Genomic DNA, 12,500 nt, shown 5'->3' with positions numbered 1-12,500 from the left:
TCATCTGAACTCCGCTACCTAGACTCGGCAACGCAACACAAGAAATCCACAGAAATGCAGTCCCTTAAATTACAAATATTTTAGTCTTGACCATAATAAACATTTTACAATCAAAATACAACATTTTATAACAATTTATGACATTTTAGATAATAAACAATGGATAAATATATGAATAACTATCGTCCCAGACGATACACTCCCCCTACCTAAATTAGCAATTTTCTTCAATAGGAAGAAGAACAACTAACCTATGTACAGATCTATTTACACACTTCATCTTGGCCTTCATATAGTCTTCCTGGTCTCTGCTTGACTGAATTGATGTTACCTGAGCAAGTTTCCATTGTCCACGTATGGTGTTACTGTCTTGTACTAATACGATATCACCAGGTTTAACATTCCTTTTGTCCACATGCCATTTTTGCCTTACCATTAAAGTTGGAAAGTAGTCTCTCTGCCACTTTTTCCAAAAACAGTCTATGATACGTTGCATGAATTCCAACCTATCCTTATATTTTTTATCTACAAATTTCATATATGCTTGAATTTTACTACTTGCTCGGCCTAATATCAGGTCATTGGGACATAAATATGGTCCAAGTTCACAGTCACTGCCAGGTTTGATACCAATCGGTCTGGAATTCAATAAATCAGCTACTTCAAAAAGCACTGTTTGCATTTCTCCGAATGTCAGTTTACTATCTCCAATAGCAATGAGTACAGCACGTTTAACAGATTTTATTAGTGCTTCACTACATCCATTCTGCCAAGGAGCGTCAGCAGACTTATTGAAAATCCAAGTAGTACCACTGCTAGCACCATATTTTTGAAGCTTTGGCTTGTCTAACCTGAGTTCCTTGCAAGCAGCAACTAATTGACTTCCCAAATCAGAATGTATGGTCTTAGGATATCCTCTAAATGTTATAAATCTCTGGAAAACTGTCAAGAAACCTTTTGTGTCATAACTTTCTGCCAAATCTACATATACTGCTCGTGAAACAAGGCAATTGAATATTACTCCATAAGCTTTTCCATATGTTCTACGTTTTACCGTATCTCTAATAGTAATTGGGGCAAATAAGTCTAATGAATTATGGTAGAAAGGAGGAGTAGGACAATCTTTCCTGGACAACTTGACCCATCTTCAGAACAACAGTTTCAGCACTTATTCTTTTACATGCGATACATTTATTCTTAATAAACTTTATTAGTCTTCTGGCACTAATAACCCAGTACTTACATTGTAATTTAGCTAAAGTAGTTTCGACTCCGCTGTGGTCACTATTATGCAAGTGCTGAATATATAACTTAATAAAATGACCATTTGACGGCATCAAAATAAATCTGTCTTGGTTCCAGTTTTCCTTTAACAAATTTGCAATTCTCTCCCCTACGAATATGATACCGTTGTCAATACTTGGACCTAAACGACGGTAGGCCTTCCTCCAATCAGATTGTAACTTACTTTGTTCTATCTGTATCAAATACATTTCTGCTTCATGCACTAATTCAGGAGTTGGCAAGCATGCTATAGCCTTTAATGACTTAACTTTAAATGCTGCAATAACTCTTGCAGTAACTCTCAGTAATTTTGTGTAACTGCTAAACCGACTCATGTTAATCACACTAGTCTTTTCTTCATCAAAGCTTTTCTGTCTACAAGTCAAAACAATACCAACCTTATCAGGAACTTCATCGTTGCAAGACTGACTTATAGGCCAAGTATCAAATGGGCGCGACATAAAAGCTGGTCCCTTTTGCCACATAGAATTTTCATGCAAGACGTTAGGAGGACATGGTCTAGTGGTAAAATCTGCTGGATTGTTCTTACTATTAACCCACCACCATTCAGTAGGGTCTGTTCTAGACTGAATTTCTGCCACCCTGTTGGCTACAAAGGTATTAAATCCATAAGATTCTTTCTGAATCTGTGCTCTTACAATTGATGAGTCAACAATATGTACAATAGATTTGAATTTCCAATCACTTTGTTTCACAATTATATCTCTTATTCTACATGACAGTACGGCACCACATAACTCTAATCTAGGTATTGTAAATTTTTTGGTGGGAGCAATTCTGTTCTTAGCAAGGATCAATTGCGATACATAAGAATCCCCTTCTAGGCCCCACCTTACATAAGCACATGCACCATATGCAACTGAACTGCCGTCTGAAAATATAACTAGCATTGGATCCCCTTTTGCATCTAGGGGTTTTACACATCTCGCATATGACAAAAACTCCAACTCTCGCATATCAATAAAAAATTTACTCCACTTCTCTCTCATTTCGTCAGACATGGGATCGTCCCAGTCACATCTATTGCCTTCCGAGCGACTAATTGTGATTAGCTCTCTCATTAAGACTTTTGCATTCAAAGTGAAGGGGATGATAAGTCCTAAAGGGTCATAAATCGTAGATACTTGACTAAGTACCATTCTCTTTGTTGAGTCTTTAGGTATTATCTGATTGGATGTATTTATGTCTATTCCATTTTCGAAAATTCTTTTCTTGGATCTATTAAAGTCCACCTTGATCTTGAAGGAGAATATATCTTTTCTAGGAATCCAGTGTAAACCAAGAACCTTTTCCTCACCAGCATATAACAATTTTAATTCATTGTCTAAAGTTTCATTGTTAGACATAATCCAGTGTTTGATTTTGAAACCACCCTCATCTAGCACCAAATTCATATTACCCATAAGCTTTTTAGCTTTATTTACATCTTCACAACTAAAAATAATATCATCTACATATGTATTCCTATCTATAATGTTCTTTATCTCCGGAAATTCATTCTCCTTAATTGAAGCAGTTTTCTTAAGAGCTGTTATAGCAATGACACCGCTAGGTCGGTCTCCAAAACCCACAGCTGTAAGTACATGGTGGTTCGGGGGTCTACTATAATCTGCATCTCGCCATACGAACCTGTGGGTGTGCTGCTCTAATTCTTTCAATCTTACTGCATTATACATTTTGGATATATCCCCTATGACTGCAACATTGTCCTGACGGAATCTTGATAAAGTTCCCACTAGGTCATTCAATAAATCGGGTCCTTTTGCCCAATAATCACTAAGTCTGTGGCCCTTGTAATCTGCTGAAGAATTCAACACTATTCTGACTGGGGTTGAGGTTGAACTTTCTTTTAATACTTCGTGGTGGTGAATATAGTGTATAGGCCCATCATATTCACTCATTTCCTTCCAAGATAATTTTCTTGCAACGACTCTACTCAACATGTCTTTTATTTGATCATTATACAGTTGTGTATATTTATAACCTATCTTAGTTATTCGCTTCTCTGTTGATCTCATTCTTGCAATAGCTACCGCCACATTATTAGGCAATTCATTAGGGTCCCTAATCCAGGGATATTTAACAGTCCAATATTTTTCCTCACAGTTATATTCTAAGCCCTTTGAAATCACGTCTAACTCCTTTTCTTCTCTAATTGTATAACTTTTATCACCTAGTGTACATGATCCACATGTGCATGCTCCACATTTCGGTATACAGTATGTGCCCAAGCTTTCAATATTGAAAAATTTATCTAAATCCATCCTTAAAAATTCATTATTGTTAACATTAATTTCCTCTACTTTAACCACACTAGAAATTTCATTAACTTTGACATTGAAACTATTGTTCGAAGATTCAAACTTAATCGATGGATGGGAGCCTCTCATGCAATATCCGAACATGTTTTGCATCAATTGTAAATTCCCAACAGACTGTTTGACTTGTGGCATAAGTTTACACCAATCGGATCCTACTAACAACTCTATTTCACCAAATGGACGTTCCACATCAGAAAGACGGATATCATCAAACAAAAGAACGATATTTGTCAGGTCTACCTTACATGCCTCAGATGTTATCTCTTCTATGCCGTAAGCCGTGATATACCAGTGTTTACCTTCAATATCAGTCACTTTGATTACATATTCTTTACTATTTATAAGTTCTACCTTTCTTCCTACCTTAGTGATAGTTAATTCAATGTCTCTACCCTTCAAACCTAGTTTATAAGCAGTAGCAAATGTTATTAGTGTTATATCACTTCCAGGGTCCCACAACGTATTCAAAGGTGTGCCATTGCTGTATAATTTACTAATCATTAGCAGTGCTTTGTCTCTTACTAAATATTTGGATTTAATGGAAAGAGTAGTACTGTACATCAGACCCTCTGAAAATGCTCCATGAAGTAATGGATGATGATATTTTCCACATCTCTGACTTTCCGTTATTACATTACAAGTATTCTTGAGACGGCAAAAATTTGATATATGACCAGCCTTCAGACTATTGAAACATGCTCGCCTTTTCCTTACAGTTTCAAACTTCTCAAAATTACCTAGATTGTCGAATACTGAACAGCTCCCCGTGTTATGAGTGCCTTTTTCGTGTAATAAGCACTTACCAGTTTGCAAAGTATCATTATCCTTACACAAATTAGTGACTATTTGAGTTAGCTGATCTACACGTTGGAATAATTCATTATGTTTTTCTGGAATACCCTTAATGGATGTTATCATATCTTCTTCATTAACTTGACCTGATATATTATGACAAATCCTAGAACTCGAACATGTCCTGATATCTGAACTCATATATTCTAGTACCCTTTTTTCTTTAAGCAGAAACGCCATAAGATGTTTAAACAATTCAGTGGAGCATATATGTTCTTCTGCTATTTGTACCCACTCACGTTTTTGTGTAATAGGGAGTAACTTTTCTATGTAGCTTACTGTGTTAGCGGTATTCATTTCCCCTTCAAGGTCCATCTTCTGTAAGTCTAACCAACACCTCTCAACTCTCTCTACCATTTTGACAAACGCTCTATTATCACCATCATTAACAGGCTTGAACGATTTCAAGTCTGAAAGTACTGCATAAACTAATTTGCGGTTATCCCCATACCTTAAATCTAACCTACTGAGCATTTCATCATAGTCATTTTCAATACCTCTGACAGTATTTAATGCTTCACCACTTAAACATGACCTCAGTGCATAGGGATCCTTTCCAAAACCATGTACCATTAATCTTTTATAATCATCTCCAAAATTCGGAAAATCTCTAATGTCTCCACTGAACTGAGGGGGTTGCAAAGCCTTCACCTTAACACTTCTAACACTAGAGTCCTGTACCTCATGAATATTTTTTTTTTTTTTTGTATTTAAACATTATCTGGACTTTCCTTCTTTCCAAACTATCAATATATTCGTCACACTCAATTAAATGTTCCTCTATGGCACCAACCTTAATGAAGATGGAGACATACCTCTCATGACAAACTTCAACCTTATCAAAAGCTTTACAGACTTCTTCATAAACCTCAGTCAGCGCTGTTGAAGCACTAGCTTGTCCAACAGTGTCCTCGAATATGTTGCTTTTTCTCGTGAAGGTCCTCTTGGCCTGTGCTCGGTCATCTTTAGCTTGCAGCATTTCTCCCTCCATAATAACAGAGTTCCAAAATGTGTTGAAATGTTGGATGTGCAATGAAAGCCACGAAAGATGTTGCAATGCTTTTTTTTTATTAATGCGTTTCAACCTGAAACAGAAGTAATTCAAAATACTAAAAAAAAAAAATCCTAAATTAATATTAAGTGAAAAAACTGAAAATCACAAAACTTTTCTTGGAAAGTACAAACTATAACGAGGTAATTAAGTAATTCAAATAAACTTGAAGCATAAACATATATAGCAATGAAAAACATTGAACAAAGATAGCAGTAAATTACGTGAACATAAATAGAACAATTATCCATTACTAATAATTACAAAGTTAACTTAACATTATAAACTCACAAACATATTTAACTGAAACAAGAAAGGTAGTAAACTATGTAGTTACTACCAAGCATTACCACGCAATTACTCTAAGAATAACACCACACTGGAAACAATTATTTAATATATTATAATAAAGTTAAGTACTAACACATTTTCTCTCCAAGCCTTTCACTGGACACCAATAATCCGTCCCCATTTCCTCTAAACACAAGGAAGCAATAACCCTTCCGGAGAGTGGGTGTGTCTCGAACGGCAACTGTTTGTAAAAAGGACAACCGTCTTGAATACACTCGTCTCATCTGAACTCCGCTACCCAGACTCGGCAACGCAATACAAGAAACCCACAGAAATGCAGTTCCTTAAATTACAAATATTTTAGTCTTGACCATACTAAACATTTTACAATCAAAATACAACATTTTATAACAATTTATGACATTTTAGATAATAAACAATGGATAAATATATAAATAACTATCGTCCCAAACGATACACCTTTCAATGTAAGAAATAAAAAATTAACACTTGCTTTTATAGTTATTGATAACCAGACTGCGTCCTGATATCAAATGTGTTTATTTAATCAAACAATTGAAGAAATATCTTATTTTCTTGACTTTACATTGATAGCAAACTATTTCTTTTTTATTCTATTTTGTGGTATTGAATTTATTTTTTCTTATTCAAAATAGTTACTTCGTCCTTATTGTTGGGGGTGTTCCTGGGAGGTTGGGAAGGAAACACAATCTTGAAATTAATGTAAGTTCTATTGAGAAGGTGCAATACACAAATCAAATAACAACAGGCAGGAAATACGTCTGCCTTGGGTGACGAACGACAATACAAGCACATTGTGTGATGCCCCAAGGCTGGGAGGTACATTGTTGCCATGTCTTCGGGAATTTGCCACACTTAATAATATAATGAATAACTATGCATAATAACATGGTATAATAATGCATATACACATATGAATACATAGGGGGTGTATTTATTTACAAGAGACATATAATAAATGAGACATAATAAATGGGAAACATAATAAATGGGAAACATCATACATTGCTTTAGGTATGATAATATATTAACGTCAGTTAATGTAACGGTCTCACATTTTATATATCTACACCTCCCTCCCCCCTCGCGCTCGTAGTTCCATTCTCGAGCGAACTCTGTCTAATGATCCTTTGAGATCTGCGTGGGAACACGTGGGGGTTAGAGACTAAGGACCTTTCTATGTCCGTGCAAGGGGCCACAGGTAAATGGGGGAGGGGGTCAACACCAGGTGTTGGCACTGGACGTAGAAAGCGGCGGTTACGCCACCAAACTCGGCCACTGGGAAGACGCACCTCATAGTCCCGTGATTTGCCAAAACCCATGACAACACCAACCTTTTCCCATCGATGTGATGTCGGGTCTTGGATCCTTACTGTCTGACCTATTTCCAACTTGGGAAGTGGGCGGGCATGTTGATCGTATTGTTGTTTTACTTGTTCGGCACGGGCAATTGCACGGCGGTCACAGTCCTCAGACTTGGCTTGCCATTCCTCTGAAAAAGACTGTGGATGAGCAGGTACACAGGTACGGAGTGGGTGGCCATACAAAATCTGTGCTGGAGAGCGGCCTGTGAAGTTTGGAGTATTACGCAGTTCCAAAAGGCCTCGATCAAATTCTTCGCAGTCAATATTGCCAGAAGGTGCTGTCTTCAGAATTAAGTGCTTAATGGCTTTTACGGAAGCTTCTGCATGGCCATTGGACTGCGGGTAATGTGGTGACGACATGATATGGTGGACACCCCATCTCATCATGAAATCTTGAAAGTCTTTGCTGGCGAATTGAGGGCCACCATCGGTCCTGAGACGAAGGGGAACACCGACTTCCCTGAAGTAACGACAGAAGATACGTATGGTGTTGGAAGCAGTAGTGTCTCCTTTACATGGTACCACAACAGGCCACCCAGAGAGTCGATCGGTTACAACGAGGAATGACTTCCCAGCGACACTGAAAAAGTCAGCTGAGACAGACTCAAAAGGCCTCGTAGGGTGATCATCATTCAATAAGGGTTCCTGCTGAAGGCTAGGCTGCAACATTTGGCATGATTCACAAGCTCTGACAGTACTGGTGATGTCTGAATCAATTCCCGGCCAAAAAACAGTCTGTCTTGCACGTCGCTTTGTGGCTTCCACTCCTCGATGGCTATCATGTAGAAGAGCGAGAGTACGACGGCGGAGGGCAGCAGGGACAATAATTCTTGCTCCGTAGAGAACCAGATCACCATCAGTTGAGAGGTTTTCCCTTAATTTCCAGAAAGGGAGTAACGACTGGTGTTGGTTATAACGACTTGATGGAAATCCTGAAGTCACACAATTCACAAGGCGGGTATACGATGGATCAGCTCTTGCTGCAGCTCGGAGTTCCTGAAGTGTCCTATCTGCATCTTGGGGCGTAGAATCTTCTTCGGCGATGACAGCATTGACATTGACGATATACCTGACGTGTGTTGCAACATCAGCACAAGTGATATCATCTTCTGGAGTAGGCTGACTGACTGGAGCTCGAGATAAGGCATCTGGAATGCTGAGCTGCTTTCCAGCTTGCCACACTGCTGTGAATAGGTACGGTGAAATCTTTTCCTTGAGACGCTGAAGGCGAGGATTCTCCACTGCATCAAGTGTATAATGATTGAGAATTGGGATGAGTGGCCGGTGATCAGTCATCAGGGTAAAATGCTGAAGACCAGCTAGATACAATCTACACTTAGACATAGCCCAGACCACAGCTAACAATTCTAACTCTATAGTAGCGTAGCGGGACTCGGCATCTGTGAGGAAACGGGAGCCGCATTGAACTAGGCGAAGTCTGCCATTACTATGGTCCTGTAGAAGGGCGTATCCAATCCCATATAAGCGAGAGGCATCAGTCTGGAGGATTACCGGCAATGCAGGATCAAAGGAGGCAAGGACTGGGGGGCTTACCAAGGCGGCCTTGACTCGACGAAATGCATCGTCATGATCAGGAGTCCAAACGAATGCTCTCTTGGGGCTCATCAGAGGTCGTAGGGGCTGAGCTGTAGCAGCAATATCAGGGGTAAATTCAGCCAACTGGTTCACTAAACCCATGAATGATCGAAGGTCAGTCCAATTGGTAGGAGTTGGAAAATCCCGGATTGCACTAACTTTGCCAGGATCAGCTGCTATACCCTCTTCTGAGAGCTGATATCCACAAAAGGACACTTGAGATGCAGCAACCACAAACTTGTCTCTGTTGAGAGTAATCCTGAATTTACGGCATCGAAGAAGCATCTCGTAGATTTGTTGAAGATGAGAGAAGTAATCTTCATCCGAAAGAAGTATGTCATCCACGACCTTTACACAGTTCTGCATTCCTTGAAGAGCCATATCACCACGGAGACAGAAGGCGTCCCCTGTAGCTGCAAAACCCATTGGGCCTCTGCAATGCTTAAAACGGCCGTACGGTGTAATGAAGGTTGTCAAGTGTTGGTCCTCTTCAGCAAGTGCCATCTGCCAATATCCACATAAGGCATCTGCTGTAGTGAAATACCTTGCCTTCGAATTAACACTACGGATGGCAGCGAACGGAGTTGGAGAAGGGTGGGTTGGTCGGGACACTTGGCTGTTGAGCTTAGTGAGGTCAACAGTGATACGGACACCTGAGTCCTTAGCTACTACGACAAGTGGATGGCACCATTCTGAAGGTTCATCACCGGCAGGCTTGATGATTCCTTGGGTTACCATGGAGGCGAGTTCTTCCTTAACTTGATTGCGGAAAGCAAAGGGTATCTGGCGTGGAGTGTGGACAGCAAAGGGTACTGCACCATCCTTGAGGTGGATCCTCATTGGAGGACCGGTCATCGGCTGGAGTGGTGTTGTCTTGAGGTCTTCTTTGGTGACGAGAACATCCTTGAACTCCCGTAGAAAAAATTCTCTTGCCTCAGTAGGGGATGTGGTAGCAGAAAGGGGCAATTCCTTGCATCTTTTGACATGCTTAACTTCCAATATTGGCTTGGGAAAGTCAGGAGAAATAATTGCTAATTCCTTACAGTGGCTGTAAGACAGCAATGGTGTTTGAACACCGTCATGAACCTGTATAACAGCAGAACAGGACTGCTTACCCAGAGTAAGAGTGGCTTGGAAGGTACCCAAAGCAGGTCTCATGGCTGAACCGTCGGCAGTTAGAGTTACAGTTGTAGGAAATGGCTTCAAACTACTCCTAGGTATCTTCAGTAGGTCAAGATGCTGGGGTCCTACCACGGAGACTTCGGCGCCTGTGTCAGGTAACATCTGAATTCGGGATGTAACATCTCCATATGTTAGAAGAACACAGACAGGCTTAGGCGACTTGCCGAAAGTTTCGACTCGACGACAGCTGGACTTCTTTACGACCTTTGATTTACCTGACGATGGGGTAGCTTTGTCACTTGAAGAGCCACCCTGTGTACTGTCATTTCTCTTTGTCTTACAGTATTTATCGTAATGTCCCACACGGTTACAAACTCGGCACTGTGCTGCATTGGCTGGGCACTTAGGAGTCCTGTCCCAATGACCTCGTCGACCACAGTTCTTGCAGCTGCTTTCTAGGGCTGGGCAAACTTCGGAAGAATGGTGGGTACGTGCACAACACTGGCAGGGAGTGGCTGGTTTGGGTGGTGGGGTTGAAGAATGATTTTTACCACTTCCTTTCTGTTTCTTGTATGTTGAAACAACACGTAGCTGGGAGGTTGGTGCTCGAATGGCAGAAGTAGCCTTCCTGGCCGCCTCATATGAGCGACAAGTATTGACCACCTCCTGTAGTGAAGCTGTTGCATCAAGAGAGATGAGTTTCTGGACGAATTCTCCATCCCTGATACCCATGAGAATTATCATCTTCATTTGAGTTTCCTCACACACTGATGAATTCCCCGGACAGACGTCCACCTCTTCAGCTATATGCTTAAGTCGCACGTAAAAATCTGAAAAAGATTCTCCCTCAAACTGCTTACAACTTAAGAGTTCCCTTCGGCGTAGGGCTTCGTTGCGTAGACTTTTCACGTGATCCTGCAGCTCATCTAAGACCTCTTCTACTGTCTTGGCTGTGCTGGGTGGAATATCCAGGGTGTGCTCCAAGATCCTCTGCGTCTCGAGAGTGAGGCACATTCTAAGCTGGATGAGTTGCTTCTCTCTAGGTAACTTGGATAAATCCACCATGATAGAATAATCTTCCCATCGACGTCTCCATTCTCGAAAAACTTGAAAACTGGCATCTGCTTGAAGGGGAGGCGGGTTCTGGGTGATAGCTTTTTGAGGGGCAGGTATTACTGATGAACTTGAAGATGAAACAGTAGGTACTGACGATGTAGACGATGTATTGACTGAAAGGCTATGTGTGCTGTCAGGTTGGGAGGTAACAGGGAGCAACCTCTGCAACAATGCTGTAAAGCGAGCACTTTCTTCCTGTCGATGTTGTTCGTCTTCTCTGCGTCGAAAATCCTCTTCTTGGCGCCTTCTTGTATCCTCTTGTATTCGACATTGTTCAAGATACTTGATGAAATGAAGAAAATCGGCCCCTGAAGCTGATGGAGGAGTTGTATAATGTGGGGTGAGTGGCGGTGGCAACTGGTATACTTCCTCCCCAATTAATCCACCGAGAGCTCCAACATTAGGATTAAATCCTTCCTCTACCTCTGCCTCTCGTATATCAGAAGATTCCTCGTGAAATTCTGATTCCGACATGGTTTATTGTAAAAACATTAACATTAACATATCAAAAAGAAATATGTAAGAAATAAAAGTTCAATTTTCCAAAATATTCAGAAATAATATCATTCTTACGAATATGTGCATGTTATACTAAATGTAGCGGTATGGTTCAGGTAGGGAGGGGGAGGAGTCTGTTCGACGAGCAGTAGTCACTCCCCTCGGTGACGTCACGGTCAGTTGCCCGGAAGCGTTGAAAGTGACTGGATGTCAGTGTGCCGGCCAAGTTGAATTATGTGCTAAGCTCGTTCTTGTACTTAATTACAAGACACAGCACATGAGGGGGTCACTTAACAGTCACTAAGGCACACTGCACTAAAAGGGTCCACTTATAAGTCACTATGGGCAACGAACACTACACTTAAATGCACATGAACTGCACAATAAATCCATGGAGATTCACGGGGAGAGTAATGGCGGCTGTAATCGTCGTCTTGTGTTGCTTGAAAAACTTGTAAAAGCACTCTCCTCTCATAAAATACTCACTGCGCCATGTTGGGGGTGTTCCTGGGAGGTTGGAAAGGAAACACAATCTTGAAATTAATGTAAGTTCTATTGAGAAGGTGCAATACACAAATCAAATAACAACAGGCAGGAAATACGTCTGCCTTGGGTGACGAACGACAATACAAGCACATTGTGTGATGCCCCAAGGCTGGGAGGTACATTGTTGCCATGTCTTCGGGAATTTGCCACACTTAATAATATAATGAATAACTATGCATAATAACATGGTATAATAATGCATATACACATATGAATACATAGGGGGTGTATTTATTTACAAGAGACATATAATAAATGAGACATAATAAATGGGAAACATAATAAATGGGAAACATCATACATTGCTTTAGGTATGATAATATATTAACGTCAGTTAATGTAACGGTCTCACATTTTATATATCTACACTTATATCAAATGCCTGTGTTTAATCAA

At 40.4% G+C, this 12,500-nt stretch overlaps 1 protein-coding gene across 1 annotated transcript in view; it reads right to left on the bottom strand.

Moving 5' to 3' along the window:
• The window catches only part of LOC137628649 (uncharacterized), an 85,716-nt gene extending 80,247 nt beyond the window's left edge, over window positions 1-5,469 (bottom strand). Inside the window, exons 1-3 of the mRNA XM_068359802.1 lie at window positions 5,272-5,469; window positions 1,244-5,105; window positions 272-990 (exon numbers count right to left, since the gene is read on the bottom strand). Of these exons, the coding sequence (XP_068215903.1) occupies window positions 272-990; window positions 1,244-5,105; window positions 5,272-5,469 (4,779 nt within the window). The remainder of the gene's footprint in view (window positions 1-271; window positions 991-1,243; window positions 5,106-5,271) is intronic.
• Between the last annotated feature and the right edge of the window lie 7,031 nt (window positions 5,470-12,500).

Source organism: Palaemon carinicauda, chromosome 36 (genome assembly GCF_036898095.1).
Source record: "Palaemon carinicauda isolate YSFRI2023 chromosome 36, ASM3689809v2, whole genome shotgun sequence".
NCBI lineage: Eukaryota > Metazoa > Arthropoda > Malacostraca > Decapoda > Palaemonidae > Palaemon > Palaemon carinicauda.
This window is presented reverse-complemented; position numbering and strand designations above follow the sequence as displayed.